The sequence below is a fragment of the Pholcus phalangioides genome, unplaced genomic scaffold (genome assembly GCF_987345545.1).
Source record: "Pholcus phalangioides strain wild (caught in Gottingen) unplaced genomic scaffold, Ppha-v1.0 ptg000017l_1, whole genome shotgun sequence".
In the NCBI taxonomy this organism is placed as follows: Eukaryota; Metazoa; Arthropoda; class Arachnida; order Araneae; family Pholcidae; genus Pholcus; species Pholcus phalangioides.
This window is the reverse complement of record NW_028301610.1, coordinates 22,856,758-22,879,406: the sequence shown is the minus strand read 5'-3', so window position 1 is coordinate 22,879,406 and position 22,649 is coordinate 22,856,758. Positions and strand designations below refer to the sequence as shown.

Genomic DNA, 22,649 nt, shown 5'->3' with positions numbered 1-22,649 from the left:
TCTTTTGTCAAATATAACTAAACTACAGCAAATCTAAAATAAGAGGTTTTTATATCAGAAAATAAAAAACCTCTTGACAGTGATGCCCGAGTTCAGTTTGGGCAACAGAGCTTTATATTTGTGATTTGATTTTACAAAAAAAGTAGTGTTTTCTTTTCCATGAAGCCAGAATTGAGTTCGCTTATCTTCTTTATTGATATAATGCCCAACAACAAGCAAAGAAAAAATATTTCCATTTTTGGTGCATTTTTCTAAAATAAATTACACTGTCAAGTGGTTAATACTATGTCCACACTGCCTTTAAAAAAGATTATGGTTGTCTTATCTAAGTATGGATAGCTTCTCAATTTATCCAAATTTTCGTTTATCATACTTCTTTTTAAACTTGTCATTGTATTACAATTCACCATGGTCTCCAAAACTAGGCATTATATTCCAATCCAGGACTAATTAAGCCCTATAAAAGTGGAAGGACCACTTTAGGAGAACATGAAGAGACCTTTTTGAGAATAAAACCAAGCATTGCATTCAATTTTTTGACTACCTCTGAACAGTGTTCAGAAAACCTACGCCGCTCATCAATAAGAATACCCAGATCAGTGATCCTAGTTGCATCCAGAATAATAATACCATTCATTTCATAAGTGAAACATGGGTTAAATTATTATGAAATGTGGGTTCATAATTATTATACTGCAACTTTACCAATGTAATATTAACAATAGAAGCATTGCTGTTTTGTTATAACTTGAAGGACCAATACTGGTCAAAATGACAGCAGGTAGATTTTTGCTACCTACTTCAAATTTTCATAAATTTTATTATGTTTTAATTTGTATATAAATATATATATATAGGTAAGCGATAAAATATGAATTATAAGGTTTTTAAAATAAAGTTACACAATTCAATTTCATTCTAAATTCCAAAAAATTCTCATAGCATAACCGATAAAAATATTGATGTTCTGAACATTATAGCTACAGTTGTATTCACACATCATACTTTTTACATTTTTCAATATCTTGTTACATTATATATATATACAAATGCATTTTCCACTTACAGGTTTCTTACCCATTGAAAATGTAATATTTGTTATGTTACTGCATGGCAATATCTGACATTGCTGTCTTTTTTTTTAAAGAATAATAACGTGATCATCACGTATTCCCAAGATATCTTTACGATCTGTCCAGGGAATTTCCATGCCTGAACCGGGATTCAAACCCAGACCTGCACAGTCAGTAGGTAGCACCCTAACCACTGGACTGTCAGGCAGCAGCTTTTTCCTCATACCATGGCAATTGTTGATGTTATTAGGAAAATTCTGATTTCTGAACAAATAAAGGTTCTCTAAGCTTTCTAGTTAATGCCAACAAAAAAAGAAATTCTGGTTTTGTGTATTTTTCTGCAAATGAACCAGGTATTTATTGATGCTAAGTAAAATGTTGTAGAAAATGCACTGATAAAAATCTTGTCAAAAGGGGGTGATGCTCCAAAAAGTTTGTAAATCACTGTTATAAAGGGATTTTTGCTCTGAACTTCATGCAAAATTTCTTTTTAATCTATATATAATAACATCTATTCACTGATTCACCATCGCTGAGCTGAAACCGCTGAAGCTATAAACATGAAATTTGATGATTTATTTTATTTCATAATGTAAAGACTCACTAAGAAGGGGTTTTTCAAAATTCTATCCTTGCAGGGGTCATAAGAGGGTTAAAATGTTACATAGAGAAATTACGCTGAGCCGAAACTACTGAAGCTATATTTATAAAATTTGGGCAGTAGTTTTATTTCATGAGGTAATATTCGCTGATCACCCTGTATTAGTAAAACATGTCATACTACTGGAGATACTACTTCGAGAAGATGAGCTATTCCAATTTAATCATATTTATTGAATGAGGATATTCAGAAATAAACTAGATGTACATGTTGTATTATGGAAATAGACGCATGTAAGATACTCGCATAAATGAAACATATCATAAACAAAGTGTATACAAGATTATTTTCTGTCAGACAATGCAGTGATTTTTGACTGCCAATTTCTTGTTTCGTGAGAAAGTCATTCACATTTTGCAAGCAGACAAATGAATCTGCAAAATTGTATTGCTAAATGCTGAGTTATATTGTTAAATAGTTTATTCTGTTACTAAATGCTTAATTCTACCTACTAAATGCAATTTTTTAAATTTCTCTCATTCCCAAAATCTTTGACGTAAAGGAAGAAAACTTTGAGTTAAGGGAAAATTTTAACACTAAAATACGAAAAACATTCTAGGGCCGAATGAAAAAAGTTAGTTCTTGATAAACCAGGGTCAGGTAAATAATCGAGCTTCTACTCTTCCACAATGAAAAGTAGACTACAAAAATTCAATCCAGCTGGATCAAAGCTTATAAAGCAAGGTTGACTGACTGTAGTGCATGCCATCAATCAAAAATTTCATTTAAAGAAAACTTCTAATTAAAAGTTTAAATGATATGAGCAAGTATTCATTAAGAATAAAATATTTATTTCTGACATATCCCTGAATGCATATTGTTGTAACCTTTGCAAATCGTTTAATGACAGCAATAAACTTGATTGATTTATTGCTAACAATGTTTGAGATACATAATTTCGAAGTTGGGAAGTCCTTTTCTGCATATTGATGATGTGGTTCACATAAATTATTTTTGTGAGACATAACTAAAAACATTGCGAAGAAAATGGACTTGTCACACTAACAACAGCCCTTTGTCTTGAAAACCTCTCTAACAATTGATAATGCCGCAAAAACCTTATCAACTATATATTACTTTGTATAGTTGATAAGATTTACTATCAATTATTTTATCTATATTACTCTATATTACTGTATATTTTTATTTGTTTCAAATATCATGACAAAAATTATTATTTTTCCTCATACAGAGTTGCCAATTTTGCCACAGTGGTGAAAATGAAGAAATGCTTTTATTATGTGATGGCTGTGATAAGGGTTACCATACATACTGTTTTAAGGTTTGTTTTTATTTTGGAAACTTAATACAAAAAAATTGTTAAGACCTCAGAAATCACTTTGAATATGCATGTATTGTTTGTTCTGTTCTTTGCTTATTAATCAAGACCTATGTAACTATTATCCTATTTATTACATTTGTATGAGACAATGTGATAAAGACATGAAATTGAGTCAAGCTCTTGATTCTGTGTTTAAACTGCTCACCACTTGGTGCCCAGTTGCTGACTAGGGCAGCTTACATAGAAATTTTCTTATCAATGAACCATCAATATTTAGGATGGGATATTAGGATTATATATTAATAAAAAAATAGAGAAATCATTGGGCTTGAGATCAAGGTGGCTGAGTAGATATTGTTTGTGGGGGACTTTTTTTTAACAGAGGTAAAAGGTAGTTACAAAAATATTGGATGGGTTGTGTTGTTGTAGAAAAGACAATGGTGAAATATGCTGACAATGAAAATGGCATTGATTGTGTTTAATTGTGGTTTATGTCGAATCATCACTTGTTTGACATGCTCTCCATCATAGGCATACGCAGAATTTTCTCGAGGGGGATTTCAGATTTTTTCCCTTCTGAGGAGAGGGGGGGGGGTTACATTTTTTCCTGCAAAACAACACTATAATCTTGGCTGGGGGGGGGGGTTAGAACCCCAAACCCCCTTTGTGTATGCCAATGCTTTCCACTACAGAGTATTTCACAATTTAGGCAAGTAACAACATCTACAACTGCAGAGTGTGGCATATTACAATGGATGGATGTTGCCTCATGTCTAATAACATCTTTGGATTAAGACAACAATATAGGACTTGATGAAAAAATATTCAAGAATTGAAGTATCTGCATAATCCTAATCAACAGGTGTTACATCTGTAGACCAAGAAGGTCACTTGATGTTGCAGAACCTACTAATTATCCTTTACGCTCACTAAAGGTCTTGTTAGAGTTGTCAGCATAATATGCTCCCCATACCTGAGTAAAAGTTATTTTGCCTGTCAATTCACATATTTACTCTAAAAATATTTAACTAGATATGCATTCTGACGGCACTTGGTCTCACAAATTAAGTAAAGTGATTAGTAAAATGGGAATTGGTTGAAGAATTGAGTTTTACAAATGCAGTTAACCAAAATATTTTGCAGCATCACCAGAACTGTTTGTCCTAGTTGCTGTTACACACATAAAGGGTGATTATAATTAAACTGACAGTACTCACACAGACTAATGTAGAGCCTGTTCTAGTTGAAACATTTCTTTGAAACTTGGTTTATATGCTATTTGGACCATGGGGATAAGAAAACAGAAATAAAAAAAATAATAGTTCAAATTTTGACAACCATTTACAAAAGAGGCATATAAGTATCAAGAAACACAAATTAGAAATATAAAACATTATTTAATCACAGTATTTGTTCAATATGCATTCCATTTGTGTTAACCACATATTGAAAGCATGTTATAGCATGTTCAACAGTAACCTGGAGAGTTTCATTTGCTTCAATCACATGCTCAAATGTGAGCCTTGAAGAGTGCTTTAGGCTCTAAAAGAGGTTCCATCAGAAATGGTCATGTAAATTTTTGCAGCAGCAAGTCATTCCTGCCTTACAAGAATGAATGTTTAGAGACAATTTTCTTCATGCCAAATGGTGCTATGCCCATATTGGCCAATCAAAGGAGGAACTGCTTCATGTTAACTTTGGAAATGTTTGGGTAATTTTGAGACATTACCAAAAGCTAAACCTCCTCATTCTCCAGATTTGAGTCCCCGTGACTTCTGATTGTAGAAATTCCTCAATTATTGTGCCTATGGAGGGAGCACAATGACTCTGCCTGAATGGAAAGCAAACATAACAGGCCATGTGCTGCTGATATTCCTCAAGAGACCCTCCACGCCACTATTGAACATGCTGTAATTTGTTTTCAACAGGCAATTGACACAAATGGAATGCACATTGAACAGATGCTGCAATTAAATGAAGTAGTATATTTCTGATTAGTGTTTCTTGTTCTTTATGAGCCACTTTTCCCACCTGGTGGTTGAAATTTGAACTATCAAATTTTTTTATTACAATATTCATTTCCTTATGGTCCATATATAGCATATTATGACAGTTTTCAATGAAATGCCAATACAAAAAAATACAATTTTCAACTAGAATGGGCTCTACTTAGGTATGAGTAGGGCAGGGGTTATCTTAACCTATGGGTTGCAACACAAAGTTGAGTCACAGTGCTTCCAAGCCAAGATGGGTTTTTATAAAACAGATTCACAAATAAAGTTTTTCTGGCAAAATTAATTTTTCTTATAAAACAAGTCGTTCATATAAGTTTTTTTATCCCACTATGTTATAGGATGTACGTAGACACATTGATGCATGAAACCATGCAAAATTGTCACTAAATCTCTCTTTATTTGTCACATTGAAAATGATCTCTATTCAAGGGTCCCAAAATTATTCATAACAGGTTTGGGGACCATTGATCTAAATTCAAGGAAAGAGACTTTTTCTGGATATTATGCTAGGTAAATTCTGAAAGAAAAATCTTCTGGTTTCTGCAGATTTAATTTTCAACAAAAGTAACAACATAATAAACATATCAACCTAAGAATGGATTCAAAGAAGTATTTCTTTAAAACATGCATTTTAATTTACATCTAGAGATCACTAAAGTGGCTCTATGGAGGACTTATCTATGGGGGAATGTAGTTCAGTTGTCCACAAACTAGGGAAAGGGCCTTTCTCATTTTTGGCACATTCAGTAAAGCTGCTATTAAAAATATGTCATATTTTCATAAAGGGTGCTTGATGACATAAGCATCATTCCAACCCCCTCCCCCTTGTCATCAAAAGTCAGCAAATCTGAAACACTCCCGCCCCACCGATGCTGACATAATACTTGAATGACACTTAAAATGTAACAGAACTTTAAAAACAGATAGATTCAAAATTTATTTTCTTGTATTGTTGCTTTTTTGTTTTATTGTTTTATATTATATTTTCTCAATGAAAATTAGAAGCAGATGAAAAAATTAAAAATATTAAATGAAAAATAAATCATCTTACTGGGGAAGTGCATGAGGTATCCCGTGTAGATTTTGACAAAAGTGGTATTGTTGGAAAGGCCTTGTTGTGGGTAATAAAAAAGTCAATAAAACTACCCATCAGAGTTATGCCATTTTTGAGATAGAGACCAATTTTTCTTAATAATATACAGGGTGCATAGCTAACTCCTCAAACTGCAAATTACTGATAAACCATTGATCCTAGAGGTATACTTCCAACTAGGAAAAGTATTTAAATAATATGTAGACTTCAGATATATATGGCATTCATATTGCAAGGGGTTGTATAGTTATTGAAATAAGAATTTGACTTTTTATACGGACACCCTGCCATCAAAACCCACTTAGAAAGTTGTTGCCTTTGACTTTTTGCTACCCACAACAAGACCTTTCCAACAATACTACTTTGGCCAAAATCGGCAACTGACACCTCATGCACTTCCCTAATTAGAGTTATTTGCAAGTTATAATATAATGGACTGTGTTTTTTAAGACATGAATATGAGAAGAAAACATATCATTTACTTTATTAATATAGCCAAAGATGGATAAAATACCAGATGGAGATTGGTATTGCTATGAATGCTTAAACAAAGTAAGTTAATGTTTTTAGTTCTAATAATAAGTTTCAAAATCTATTTTTACATAATATGGTTGTAAAAAAATGCTTCTTTATGCACCAGATAATTTTTAAATACTTTAGTAAATCTTTTTTAGCCCTTGGCAAGATACAAGGCATGTTTTAAGCAAGTACCGTTTTGAAATTCTCCCGCTGAAGCGCTGTGGTCGGCATTCTGCTCATGCACACTATGTACCTAAATCTGTTGTCAAACCACAGATGCCATTACGGAAACATTCGACCATATTTGAGTTTGTTTGTGAGTATTTAAAATGTCTCTGCAGATTAAGAATGCCTCCGACTGTGAAATACGTGCTGTGATTCATTTTCTTAGTGCTAAAGGCGTGATAGCAGCTGAAATTCATTGTGAGATCAGTTAAGTGGATGGAAGAAACATTATGAGTGATGGAATGGTACGGAAATGGGTTAGAGCTTTTGAAGATAGCCGTACAAATGTTCATGAAGAGGAACAAGTGGGTGACCTTCTGTCATTACTGAAGATTTGGTGCAGAAAATTGACGAAAAATTGAAGGAGAACAGACGCTTTATTATTTCATCATTATCTAATGAGTTTCCTCAAATTTCCAGAAGTGTTCTCTATGAAATTGTGACTGAATGCTTAAGTTATCGAAAGTTGTGCAGTCAAAAACAAAAGGAATGGCATGTTGAGTAAGGGGATCATTTTGCTTGATGACAATGCCCACCCACATGTGGCTAATCAAACCAAAGATCTCATCGTCTCATTTCGCTGGGAACAACTTGATCACCCTCTGTACAGTCCCGATCTAACACCCAGTGACTACCACATGTTCCTGCATTTGAAGAAGCATCTGGGTGGTCAGCGCCATGATGACAATGATGAGGTCAAAATGACCATGTTGCAGTAGTTGTCAAATCGGGAGCAGACTTCTATGAGGATGGGATTCAAAAGCTGGTTGTACGATATGATAAATGCCTTAATATTGGTAGAAATTATGTTGAAAAGTAGATTAAGGTACAGGCTGTCATGTAAAAAAAAATTGTTAAGGAAAGTCAACTTGTTTTCTTTTTATTTCAAAATGGTGCTTACTTAAAAAACACGCTACATATTTCTGATGCTGAAATATAATAATTGAAGGAAATCAAGTTTATCAATAAAGATATTGAGAAAAATTAGCTAATTTATTTTTATTCTTTCTCTGCTACTTATTCAATCATTTTTAGTTCCACATATTTAAAAATTACTATAAAATCATCATCAATTGATTTTTGAAATTATTATTATCTTTTATAATTATGCACTAAATATCCTTTGCCAATATATCTTATTTTAAAATTTTGTGATTACCAGTAGGAGCCATGTTGGCATCTTAGAGATTTTTCCCCCCTCCTTGTATATTATTGTATTTCCTTCATGAATAAAAATATGTTGAGATATGCCATTAAAAAAATGTCATTTACGTTAGATCTTTATTGACCTATATGGATTCCCTGTATAATCATAATTACAACCCTACCCACTTATAATGAGCACTCTTTTAGCAAGAAGCTGAATTTAATAAGCAAATTAATGCATTTTGTTTGGTATAATGCTAAAGAAATATTTTTTGTTAAAAACTTGGAGATGGACTGCATGGGCTGAGATACGGGAGGGGGCATAAAGCGCCTACTGATCTAATGTATTTACATATATATATGAATTAAAATCATCATCATCATCATGCCCCCCCCCCCAGACTTTCAAGACTATCTCCGCCTATGATGGACTGCTATTTTAGATATAGGCTTTTTTAACCTGTTCAACGTTTTTCAATAAGATTGTCATATAGCATCATTGCTGTGCCAGAAAGTGGGCTAATATATTTTCATCATTCAGACTAAAATTTGCTTTTTATAATAAGTGTGAAAACAGACTGAGATTTAAGTCATGAAAACTGAAAACTGATTCCAATTATTTGAACTCATCTTAATTTATTACTTCTTAGGCTACTGGTGAAAATGTTTGTGTCGTATGTGGGAAAAAAGGCAAACTCATTGATTGTTCATCTTGCCCAAAGTGCTTTCATTTGGCCTGTTTAGATCCTCCATTATCAAAGTAAGTATTTTTCTTTATTAATTTTTTTGTTTTGAGTCACAGGTTCACACATCATTCAAACTAACAATGATGCTAGAAATTCATGTATCTCTGAAACATTTTTACCAGACATCTTATTACTGGACTGGTATTACTGCACACTTTTGTATTTCCTTAGTAGTAGCAAATGCATTTGCTATTGAGCAAGCCTGCAGAAAAACAAAAGCCACAGTGTTCATGTGTGTGTGTAAGTGGCTGGAGAGGGGGGAGTGGTAAAGAAATCATTGGTTCTTGCTTGGAGCAGCAACAAAAAGGTTCAGATTTTGTTTATTGTAATTTCTTTAATATTGGCTACGTGTTATATTTTGGAAAACATCTGTAAACCATAGAAAAAAAGCAAAGGATGACTGAAAGTTAAGAGACTTTGCTGGAAATTCTGAGGAAAGCGACATTTTGCGTGCAACATATCTGAATCTTACTTTGAATTATCCAAAACAGTAGGGAAAAGATTCTAATTAAACAGGTAATTTCAACAATATATTGAATAGGAAACTCAAGGGAAATTCCTAAAATTTGAATTAACCATGTTTAAATTACAGTAGACTTGACTATCCAACCTAATGCAGCAGAAAGGAAGGCTGGATAACAGAAAAGCCGGATAGGCCGGAGTTTTATAAAAATGATGCCTTCCTACCATAAAAACATCATTTTTATATCAAAATCTGCTCTTATTCATATTTTCTGACTTCTAAGTATTAGTGAGTACTTAATAAATACATTCACATAATGTACTGTACTCTACGTTTTAAAATTTATTACAGAAAAAGGAAGTCCAAGAATATAAACACTGCACACATTTTAAGATAAATTTTATAATGATCCTATGAAGTATGATATATGACTACAAACACTTTTAACCCTCTCAGTGGCATTGACAACATATCTCACCTCCTTAAATGTAATTTATTTTAGCATTGATAATCCAAGTTATTTTGTACTGGTGATTTCTCAATGGACCACTTTTTCCTGTACCCTCTTACTTTGGATCTGCTGAAAATCAGAAAAAAGCCTGCTTTGTTAAAAAAGATAAGATATTTTACAGCAGGGGGGGGGGGGAGGATCTGCTGAGTTTTACTATACCATAGAAAGGGTTAAAATAAATAAAATATTAATATGAAACTTCAAGAGATTTAATTCTTACAAAAATTAATTTAATTAATTTCATTGACAAATTATTACGCAAATTTATTATACTTTCAATGCCTTCACAAAGTAAATTATTCACCATTTTATTATGGAGAATTCTAATTACTTTTAACTTATGCCTGATAGTAGGGAGGCCAGTTAGTCATGAACCGGATAGTTGAGTCTTCTGTATCAAAGTTCCACTGTACTGGGCTGGTGCAAGGGAGCCTGATGCCCCCTCTCCTAGACTAATAAAAAGTCATGTGCTCCTAGGCAAAGAAACATTGATGCAACGTTCATCAATGTTTATTGACATACATATGTGGCCAACATAACATAGCCAATGACTTTGTATTTAAAAACAAACTTATATAGGGTAATTCAAAACTCAATCTACAAACTTTTAAGGGAGGCAGAAACACAAAACCATAACAGAATCACATTGGAATGTGATTCACCTCAAACCCCAACCTGATCAGCTGGAGGATAAACTAAGATGCAGAAATGAAAAGCCATTAATGAGTGGAAAAACTCTTTATTTAGGTATATTTTACACAAGGACAGTATGTGTATACATTAAGTTTGACGACAAGTGCTCAAAGGTCTTACCATCCACGTTATGCACACTTGAGGGCACTGTTGGTGCTGTTACCAGCACTGTAGTTGGACTGCTGTGCTAGTCATTCAAAGTTCCAATTGCATACGAAGATCACGCAAAAATGGACGAATGCTGAAATGGAAGGCTGTGGCACAGTTTTATGTCGAACAGTACCCAAACTGACGTGTACAGCATCACCAAATATTTACGAATTTGCATCGTAACCTGTATAAATATGGGACATTTTCTGCAGCAGCAGGCATGATACAGAGTGGTGATGAACACCTTTATGTAAAATATTGCTAAATAAAGAGTTTTTTAAACTCATTATTGATTGTCATTTCTTCATCTTCATTTATACTCCAGCTTATCAGATTGGGGCTTCCGATCATAAGTGGAGATAGACTTGGAAGTCTAGGGGGGGGGGGCACGATGAGGATAATGTCAATTCATATATGCATGTATACATTAGATCAATCAACTTCACCTTTGATGCTGGGGGGCAATGGCCCTTATTTATTTTTCGCCCAGCGCGACCCAACCCGCATGGGTAAAAGGCTTATATCCCAGGAGGGACAGAGCCTGGGTCGTGTCTGGTCTGGTCTGGCCCATGTTTCCAATCATATATTCCCATGTGATTTTGTTTTGTTTTTGTGCTTTCCACCTCCTCTAAAAGTTTGTACATTGAGTCCCCCTCATTCATATATATATATATAAAGTTGCATATATAAAAACCCAAAGTGAAAATCTGTGACATGACTTACTAATTTTAAGTTTTGGATTCCCAAGCAGCTAGGAGCAGTAGTCTGGCAAAAGAATGACAGTTTTATTCAAACTCCAAGTGCATTATTGTTGGTTTTCCTAGACCAGGCATCTTCAACCCATTGCTCATGAGCACCACAGTGCTCTCTGAAGTACCCAGAGTGCTTGATGCTTGTGTTTGATTTTGTGCTCACAAGCACTTGACCAACGTTCCAGTCAAATACCTTACACAAATTGCATTCAAGGATTGAAATCATCCTGATTTTACACATTCAAATGTTGAACTTGCTGTAAGGGTGTTCTTTTTTTGATTATGAGTACAGTCAGTGCTCACAACTGGAAAAGTGTTGAAAACCTCTGTCCTAGACAGTCAGCTATGTCTACCTAATGATAAAACTGACCCTGGTCTAATATTAATGACAGATAGATAAGGACAAAATATCATCCTTTTATCAATCTGAAATGATATTAATGATGTAGAAGGAACTATATATATATTCTGCGTAAGAATTTTCTATTGTAATTAATACTATTGTAATTAATCATGTTATTGTATGTTTTTTTCTGTCTTGGTAACTGAAATTATCAAACCCTTTCTCATAATGTATATATATGGGTAATGTTAGTCTGCTCAGGCTCGTAGCTAGAAATTTCGTTTGAAGGGGGACTACTTGCATTTCGGGGGGGGGGGGGGAACCAAAGGTTTAAAACAATAAATTTGGCTCTTTTTCTTAGTTATTTTTTCACATTTTGGGGAGGACCAGAGCTCTAAGTCTTCCTGAGTGGTAAGATGCTCTCCTTCCACTATGAAGGTTACTGTCACGGTCCATGGGTTTGAATCCAGGCATAGGACTTCAGAAACAAGTTTTTTACCTACCGCTCCTGAGGCAACCACCAATAGATGGTGCCTTTATTTCCCACCCAACTCCACTGATTGGAAATTGCTGTATGGCAATATATGACCAGTGTTGGCATGCAGTAACGTAGTAGACCTTTAAGCCACCTCTATTGAGTCTGCTAGAGCCTTTCCAAAGACAATAGATGTGCTAGCCTAGTGATAATCAATACAATTTTCTGATTTAGATATATAAGATTAAACTAATTTTTTTCTTTTCTTTTCTGACCTGGTTCTCTTTTTTTCATGATTTATAGAATGCCAAAAGGACGTTGGTATTGCTCAGGATGCACTTTAGGCAGGGTGAATATTTTTTATAAGACTTTTGTTTTTAAGTTATAGATGTAGTTCTCCAAGCATGAGATGAGACTTGACTGTGTCATGTCACATCGGATGATTCTATTCTCTTCTTTTAGGTAAAGTGATTGCACATCAAGAATCTCTCATCAGCAACTAAGCTTTCATGTTTGGCTGCTTCTTCTAGAAAAGAATAGGATCTCCCAATGCCACGTGTATGACATGATGTGTAACCAAGTCTCATTGCTCATGCTTGGAGGACTATATGTGTGTTACTTGAAATATATTCTCTTTTGAACAAGCACTTTTAAATTCAGGCATTTTTATTTAATAAGAAGAAAACATTTACAATATGGTCTAGATCAGTGTTTCTCAACTGCTCAGCCCTGACATTGGTCAAACCGGGCCGTGAGTGGTTCACAGTTTATTTTTACCCATTTATTTTCCATTAGTCATGTGTGACCAGACCTTCCACTCACAAAAAAGAAATCAACTAAGGTGCAGGCTTCCAAAGGTTGAGAACCACTAGTCTAGATAATCTAAAAAATATTCAGGAGTCCACAACTTTTTTTTGTCTCAAAACTATGATCAAGTTCAAATTATAATTAGGGACTCATGGTCATGAAATCAGTTACCATTTAGGCTAGTACTAAAAACAGCAGTTTAGGCAGGAGTGACTCAAGACAAAACTCTCATCCATATGAAACATCAGGGTCCCTCCCAGGGCTGGTCCCAAGTATGAATTTCCCTCAGGACTGCATGTTCAAAGAGGTGGTATTTTGATTGTTATGGGTCATCATTCTTTAGTTAATTTAATATGCTGAAAATTCATAACGATATAATTTCCAAAGTTAAGGGGCAAGAAAAATATTACATTTTAATGTTAGATTTTACTCTGGATGTTCATAGAACAAAGTTCTTTATTCAAATTTACACTATAAAGAATGCCGATTTGTTAATAACTCATTGAATGTCTTGTTAATTTTTCCCCACTCAGAACCGTGATTTTCCCCTAAGGCCGAACACATACTGGGGAGTCGACAAAGGGAGCGATTTCAAAAGAGAAAATACATCGAGATCAGCATCAATGTCCCCTAACATACTGAGGAGGCAGAGGAGAGCGAAAATGACCGCAGGCGTTCTGAAGGGTAAAGAAGAAAAGCCTTTGAGCGGGAAACGTGACATCTCGCCAACTAGTAACCCTACCAGCCTGTTCATGCCAAATCAATCAGTTTGGCAATATTGGAGGATTCCGATAAACCAGCGGTTCTCACCCAGTGCCCCGCAGATCCCTTAGGGCTCCGTGTAAACTCCCAGGGGCTCCGTGGCCACTCGAGGAAAAAAAAAAAAACCAGTAAATTTGAAAAAAATAATTAATATTTTTGAATAATAAAAATAAGTAAGAAACTTTGATGAATAAATTTAAAAAATAGGCGTCTGGGCTCCGCCATAGAAATTACATACCGGAAAAGGGCTCCGTGGGTCAAAAAAGGTTGAGAAGCGCTGCAATAAACGCGTTAATCCTCAAAAGACTACAAGTCCTGTTTATATATGTTTTTAATGACTTCTTGTATCAAACCATTGTTTCGAATATTATTGCACAATATGTATAAAGATTGAAATAATTATACTTCAATCAAGATAGAGAGACAATACAATTAGTTAGACACTGAATAAAAATACATGCCTACAATCCGCAGAAGCTAATTTCGATATTTTCAAAAGAAAATATCACCGTTAATGAGATGAAGCGAGAAGTTATCCATACACCTCGATGATGAAACCGTAATTTTTTTATGGCCAGCGTATCATTATGAAAATGATTGTTATTAGCGATAAATGTACACGTGGTCGTTAAGCACAAATTATCAGTGTGGATCCATTATTTATGAAATCCCAGAATTACAGATTCCTCCTATATGCGGGGCCGTCTTAAGAGCATCATGGGCCCAAGGGCCAAATGATTTTTCTGAGGCCCTACCAGGCAAATTCCCGAAAATCTCAACCACATCTCACTTTTGTGAAGCCTTTTTTATCTTGAGGTCCCACGGTCCTTGCCCTGGTGGACCCATGCCTTACGACGGCACTGCTTATAACCGGCATGTTCTGTGCATAACCAATTTCAATGAACGCACGGATGCTGCAATCAACTGGTTTCGATTTTTTAAGAAACACAGAAATATGTATTGTGTGTAAGATGTTCATTATTTGCATCAGAAAAAAATCTTGTGCCTCTTTCATAACACACGGCATTCCAATTCAAATCCACGGAAATAATAGATACAGTATTCAGTATAATAAAATAAAAGAGAAAAAACAGAAACCGTGTTTCGACAATGTTAGTAAGCGATGAGCAATCATCACTGTGTTTATCCGTTTTCCCTAAAAAACGGGATCTCAAACATTTTCCACCCGCGCCACCCATTTCCCTTATGAAGAGCCATTGGCGTATGCAAAGGGGGGATTTGGGGTTCTAACCCCCCCCCCCCCCTTTAAGCCAAGATTATAGTGTTATTTTGCCGAAAAAAACGTAAAACCCCCAGAAGGGAAAACAAATTTGAACCCCCCTCCCCGAGAAAATTCTGCCGTACTCCTATGTGAAGAGCAGTTGTAAGCAAAGCATTTCTTTGAAAAACCTTTGTCAGGACCACTGCGAAGCTGCACCCCTGACGAAGGTTGGCGCGCACAGTTTGAGAACCCCTGCTAATCCATCAACGTGTTGACAAATCCAGGGCCGTCATTTGAGGGAGGGGAGCTTTTGAAAATACAATAAAAATGGTATATATACATACAAATATATATATACTAGGGGCTCTGCGCCCCTGCAGCCTTTGGCGGCCAACCCCCCCCTTCTCATCACAACATGTCTTGTTTATTTCGTCCCACTTCATCAGCGTTATGGAAAGGGACATGTGAAAGCACCAGCTTGCTGAAGAAGCGAATTTTACAATAATAAAACAACATAAAACAAATGTGATTCATCAAGTACCCCCAGAAAACTTGCCCATGGGGTCACCAGACTCCAATTCGCTGAATTTTAGCGGGGCCCAAACTGGATTTATCTCGGGCTATCGATGTATTGCAAATTTTACAATGTTAAACGACAGAAAAGAATGAGATTCATCCAGGGCCCCGACTTGGAAGCTTGTTGGTCATTCCCCGCTGCAAGTGCCATGAAAAATTTTCATTTGTATTCATTTTACCAACGAATAAAGTCCAAGGCCCCCAACCAATTACCTGGGACACCAGTTCGCATACTTTTAGTGGGGCCCCCAGATTGGCTTTATCTCGGGCTTTCGCTGTTGCAAATTCTAAAATGTTAAATAACAGAAAAAAAATGAGATTCATCCAGGCCCCCAAAATCAAACAGCCCTCTGACTCGGAGCTTGTCATACATCCCCCCTGTGAGTGCCACGGCAAATGTTCATTTGTATTCATTTTACCAACGAATAAATTCCAGGGCCCCCTCCCCCTCAGTTACCCGTGACCGAATTTGCAAATTTTATGGGGTCCCCAGACTGGATATATCTTGGTCTTCCGCTATCGCAAATTTTTCAATGTTAAAGCAGCAAGAAAACAACGAGATCCATCAAGGGCCCTGGAAATCAAACCTTTTAACTTCCCCATTAAGGTATACGTGTAATCCCCCGGGGACCCAGACCCTGTGTGTTGGGAGCACTGGTGTTATATGTATATTATAACTCTCGACATGCCTGCCCCCCCCCCCCCACCCACAAGGGCAGGGCTGACAGGGACCGGAACGATTCTTATCACTTTTTGATTTTTCACACTATAAATTAACCATAGAGGGCCCCTGAAAAGCTGGTTTGGGGGCTCGCCATCTATTCCAGTCTAGGCGCCCTGCTGTAGGATGTGGGAGCCTCTTCGTAAATGTACGTAACTTGGTCCCGATGGGTCAAATGGGTCCCAAATATGCTAGAGTTAAATGAATACTTGACCCAAAACCGTAGCCGATTTCCGTAACAGAAAAACGTAACAGATTTCCGCTACTCAAAAAACATCACCCACTTCCATAACATAAAATCGTCACTAATTTCGGTTGCTTAGAAACAGGCACTTTTCGAGTTTGTGTTTTATATTATACATAGAGTACATATGCATACATTGAGTTCATGTGTGTTTTCTCTCTTTGCCTTCCCCCCTACCCTGGAAAACGTTGAAATGACGTTCCTGGAAAAATCTCTATAAATTTTTTTGTTGAAATTCTAAGAACATGTTCAGTATTGAGTAGAAAATTAGTGTCCACCAGCAATTCTCAACCTTTTTTCTGAGTCACGGAGCCCTTTTTAGTATATAATTTCTACGACGGATCCCCGTACGCTACGTTTTTCTTTTTTCATTTGGTCATAAAATTTACTGGTTCATTTTACTTTCATCGAGTGAACGCGGAGCCCCCCTCAACCAGTGCACGTGGAGCACTGGTTGAGAACCGCTGGTATAGACAGTACATAGATAGTTTTCTTTGTAAAAGATTTTTGATGTCTTTGTGGGGAAGAAATGATTTTTCCGCCCCAGCGACTGCATAATGATTTATAGTGGTATATAACTTATGATTTTTTAGTGGTTTTCCAGTTTCCGACAAAAATTTGCCACCCTTTACATTTTGCAGCCCAGGGCAAAGGCGTGGGCATGAAAAACATTGAGAGGGCTGAAAGTTGCCAGTCGTTCCGTGGTGAGCCTCGAGCCCGTATGTAGAAGGGTGCAGTGTCCCGCATTATTTATTCATTAATTGGGGAAGGGAGTTCTCAGCCCCCTAACACAAAATTTATTGGGGGGGGGGGTTGAAATGCCCCCCCCGCCATGTTCTGGTGCCTATGTCCCATGGCAGTACGTTTGTTATTAAAAACTATTCAGGGACAATTGAAAAGATGAAATTTAAGGGATGGAATTTGCACCCCTTCTGATACTACTCCCGGGAAACCACACCCCCTCCCGCTCCCTTCCTAGTTGCAGCACTGTTCGTTCGTCAGAAGGAAGTTCTGTTGCACATAGTGTACTTTTCCATGCAAAAAGCGAAATGGGATGGGCGGAAATTTGCGAAATATCTATGCTATCTCGTAGTCCCAGTAAGATTTTGAAAAATATTCACGTCTAAAAAAATGACGGGGGGAATTAATGCGTAAAATGCTACCACAACAATCGTCAAACTTTTAAATTAGGATAGACAGGGTTAAGCACAATGGGAATCGAAAAGAAGACAGAGCGCCAAAAGTGAAAAAAAATCTGAAGCACTCCCTCGAAACCAAATGGGTGTGATGATGATGATCCCCCCTCAGAAGTTCTCTTTTTTTCCCAAGAGAGTGAGGAGAAAAAAAAAGGGGAGAAAACTGACCAATCCCCAAATAGCGTCTGATTTTACCTCGCGATGAAAACAAACCGGCTTGAAAGAGTTGCGTACCTCTTGAGCTGCCTCTTTCTCCTTCTTGTCTCGCTGCCCAAGTATGTGAGGCACAGAACAAAACAGTACATTTGTTTTCGCCGCTATTTCGTACCTCTCCGCTCACATCCCCAGTATGTGTTTGGCCTAAGACACACTTCAATGCAGTTATAAGAGGGTTGTTTGATAAGCAAATTAAGTCTGAATGAGATAGCTTTCAGAGTATTAAAACTGTAAGTATCATTCCTCAAAACCCATCACAACAAGTTTGGGCACAAAGAGCTTTGTGACAAAATTTTTTGGTGTTATTTCAAATTTGCGAGTGTCTACAAGTGAAATTTTTTTTTTTTCATCTAAAAATGTTGAAAGCTGCCCAGATTGAAGTTAGATTGGAATAAGTTGATGGGGGACTTTGTACCATCATCAAAAACTAGGGTGACCATATGTCCCATATTTCTGTAACCATCCTGGTTTTTCCTGTTTTTCTGGCCATCCCAAAGTTTGCAAAAATGCCCCATTTTTTCAGTTTTTTGGTTAGAGTTTCTTTGAATTTGTTATTTTCATCAAAAATGTTGGTACAGGTAATTTTAATTATTGAATAACTGGAGTCGCAGAGATATACATTTGTATTTTCTCTGGTTTGGTTATCGAAGAAGTCAAGGTTGACTATTCTCTAGAAGCAACAGTCACTAAACAGAAACTATCTTACTTTGGTCATATAATGCGTACAGAAGTCTCACTAGAAAAAATGATAATGCTTGGAAGAATGGAAGGAAAGAGTGGAAGAGGCAGATAGAGCACCAGATGGACAGAGGAGGTGTTGCAAAGCACAGGAAAGACTTGAGACATGCTGCAAATGACAGACCAGATTGGAGAGACATGATCTGTAGAGTCACCAGGAGTCAGAATCGACTTGATGGTTCTTAACAACACACACACACAACAACAATTTCTCTGAATATTACATGTATTGGCAACATTTTTGACACTTTGACAACACACCAGACCAATTATACATTTATTTTGACACAGCATATTTATTTGGAAGTCAGTCAAACCTGTAATAAAACATTAATTACTGTTTTTTTCTTTGTTGTTGCATTGTAAACAATGAGTTGAATCATTTGGAAATATTAAGTGAGACAGTATTTTTCTCAATATGCATAAACCATGCATAATAGTATTATGCTATTTGGCAATTTTTTTTGTCAGAAGCATGCTGCTTTTCACATTTGATAGGGAGGTGTGAATGATTAAATTCATTCTACAGATTTAATTCAACATCTTATGCGTTGAGAGCAACATTAATTTTTTAAATAAAGCATGGACATGGCCTGTGGATTTCACCAAAAATCCATTTTTTATTATATATTTTGCAGAATAAACACATTCAGAGAACAAAGTAAAAATGTCCCCCACACAAGATGGACTGATGAGATCAGAAAAGTAGCTGGAGTCAACTGGATGGCTAAAGCATCAGACAGAATAACATGGAAAATTTGAGAGGAGACCTTCATCCAGCATTGGATTGAAAATGGTTGATGATGATAGATAGATATATATTGTGAAAGGGCAGGGAGGGATGAATGACAACTCTCATCAAGGGTGGAAACAAGAAAAACAAGCATAGATGCCCCATCAGTGGGATTTCAAAAGCTCCACTCAAGCTTCATGATAATACTCATTGTTGTTCATAACAATACCATATTGGAACTGAATGGTAAGAAAAGATGGGGGTTAAGTGAACAGTAAAGGTTTAGATGGTCTATTTCAGGAAGCAAAAATAGTTTATTTTCACAGACCTCCCAGCAACTTTCAAGAATCGGTAAAGGGTTAAAACAGCTATTTGTGACATTTTAGAAAGATTTGGTTAGTTTTGTGCTATAACTGGCAATTTCATAGTAATTTGGCAACGTCTTGTGTTTTCCTGTGTTTGCAAACCAAATTTCTCATATTTTTCTTGAGATTAGCCTATTAAAGACCATTTATTTTTGGATCATTGAATTTAACATCCACCAAAGAAGAATATCTTGGGCACCCCAGTTTAGGTCACCAGGCTAGAATTCATTGAAGAAAATCTATGGTAATGCCATGGAAGATTGCAGAGTGAAGGTGAGATAGCTGTTGTTGTGAGCATTTGGAACAGAATGGGTTCACAATATTCTCCATGAGAAATGAAAAAGCTTTGTGTATTTTGTGTAAGATGGTAGTATAATCAGGACCGGATCAAAATGTTTGAAGGCCCTAAGCACTTGAATGGTTTTGGTGCCCCCCCCCCCCCGTATCTAGAAGTATATGTGTTACTCGATATCAAATCTATAAAGGAAAAAAAAAACAACATTAAATGAAATTTTATGTTTCAGAACTAATTAATACTTTATAAAGCACAATTATGATTTGAATACTTTTAAGCACAGACATAGAAAAAAAAAAGGGAGAGGCTTTCAACTTACAAATCATTGATAATATCTCTCGAATCATTTTTGTTTATTTTTGGGACATTGAAAGTTTTTGGAATTTTTCTTTCATATTTACCAAAAAGACAGACTTTAAATTTTTAGACTTTTGTTCAAAATATTTTAATAATATTTAAAGATATTTTTTCCCATCAACTGCTTGTTAGGATGTCACAAAAAGGCTTCAAATGCAACTACTGAATCTTGGGATGGCCGATATTACATTATTTTTGGTGAACCATAATCATTGGGTACCAGTTCTTTCTGATGCATTTTCAAGTTGCAATCAGTTTGCATTTCTTTTACTTCTATGGTAGATTGAACTAAAGCATCTTCATACCTATATTCTAGGGGTTCTAGATCAAATCACAAAAGGTTGGCTCTAGGCTGTGTAGCCTACATGCAGAACAAAAAAAAATTTTTTTTCAGTGTTTTTATACAAAATTTCAAACTATGAACATACTGAACTAAGTGATTTGCAGAGAAATCTGTGATTTTTTTAAACGTGATCCTCACGCACTCCCAAGAGATCCATAAGATCTGTCCAGGAAATTCGTCAGTGTTAGTAGACATTGAAGAACCGGTTTGTTGGATTGTTTTCCATTTCCCCCCCCCCCTCTCCATGCACGTGCGGGAACCGGTTGTTCTGACGCTATATGCAAATTGGCGGCGGCGTGCTCTCACCCTCTGGAGCACGGATATATAGACTGGTTTTTTCTCTATATGTGAGATGTGTTTTTTTTCATGTATGTATGTCTGGATTTGATTTCTCTCTCCCTTTTGATTGCCGGCCGTATTTTCTGATGAACGTAAATTATCTTTTTTTTGCAACTTTTATAGAATAAAAGTTAGAGTTCAAAATGAACTTCCGATCGTTGTTTTTCTTTCTTCAGCTCAGTCGGCACGCTCTGCCTCCAACAAGGGTTATGGGCCCAGAGCCCGGTTTTGACTGAGTTGTTGAAATTAGGGACATGAAAAATTTTGAAAATGACGTCGGATGGTAGCATCTTTGCTTATTCGAAGTTGAATAAGGACAATTATCGTCATTGGAAATTCAACACAAAGATGTTGCTGATGAACCAAGGACTGTTTGGTTTTGTGGATGGTTCTGAACCCGAGCCTTCATCGGAAGCTACATGGAAGGAAATATCGCAATTCAACGCAAAGAGGGATAAAGCGCTCTCAGTCATATGCCAGAGCATAGAGGATGAATTGAAAAACCTCTTATTAGAAACCACAGATCCAAGAAAGGTTTGGAAAGATATAGAGCAAGCCTATGAACCGAAAACACGAGCAAGAGTGGCAGCACTTCGAAGCGAATTCATGGGAATAAAATTCATGCCATCTGAAACGATGTCTATGTACGTCGGCAGAATTTTCAGGGCTGTCAACGATTTGGAACTAGCTGGACGAAAGGTGCCTGATGATGAAGTGGCGTTTCAACTTCTAGCCTATTTACCGCAGGCGTATGACAACGTGGTGATGCAGTTGTATACACTTCCAGATGGAGAGTTTACATCAGTGAGAGTACGCGAAGTGCTTTTGTCGAAGTACGATAGAGTTTAACATCGTGAAGATGAGATGACCTCTGAAGATACAGCGTTTGGTTCGACGGAATGTCGAAAATCATCCAAGAAGGTGAAATCAAGATTCAAGGACTCGAGAATGTGCTACAAATGTGGAATCATCGGACATATCGCGAGAAACTGTAAAGAACGGAAAACTGTGATTAGCAGCAAAATGAAGAAAAACAATCTTCAGTGTGTGGACAATAGTGAAAGTGGTGCATTATACGCATCCGCGATGATATCAACATCAAAAGGTGTGCAGTGGCTGATTGATACAGCCGCGACTGAACATTTTTGCAACGGCAGAACCTTTTTCGCAACTTTTCGAGAAATCCCGGATGGCGAAGCCATCATTGCAGAAAGAACAACAAAGGTTTTTGGATCCGGTGATGTTAAAATTAAGATACGTGGGACAAAAGGTAATGTAGAACTTTTGTTGCAAAATGTTTTGTATGCTCCAGGTATGTGCCAAAATTTAATTAGTGGGAGACTAATATATATTGCGGGTTACAGAGCTCGCCTAGGTGATCAAAAAATTGATGTTTTCAAAGCAAATGGAAAATTATTTTTCAGTGCCCCTTTATCTGGAAAACTTTGTTGTTAATACAGAGGTAATTAACATGAATACTAAACATGAAGCTCATTTGCTTGATAGAAACGACATGATGTTATGGCACACCAGATTCGGACATTTAAATGCTAAAGCATTAAGTCAATTTTCAAAAAGTGGCTTAGTA

The 22,649-nt window shown here is 36.3% G+C and overlaps 1 protein-coding gene across 7 annotated transcripts in view; it reads left to right on the top strand.

Moving 5' to 3' along the window:
• LOC149072557 (bromodomain adjacent to zinc finger domain protein 2B-like) overlaps positions 1-22,649 on the top strand; it is a 339,679-nt gene that overhangs the window by 296,404 nt on the left and 20,626 nt on the right. For all 7 annotated transcript variants that reach the window (XM_089247421.1, XM_089247420.1, XM_089247419.1 and 4 more), the window contains 4 exons: positions 2,927-3,016; positions 6,620-6,676; positions 8,665-8,774; positions 12,451-12,496. In XM_089247421.1, the coding sequence (XP_089103547.1) occupies positions 2,927-3,016; positions 6,620-6,676; positions 8,665-8,774; positions 12,451-12,496 (303 nt within the window). The remainder of the gene's footprint in view (positions 1-2,926; positions 3,017-6,619; positions 6,677-8,664; positions 8,775-12,450; positions 12,497-22,649) is intronic.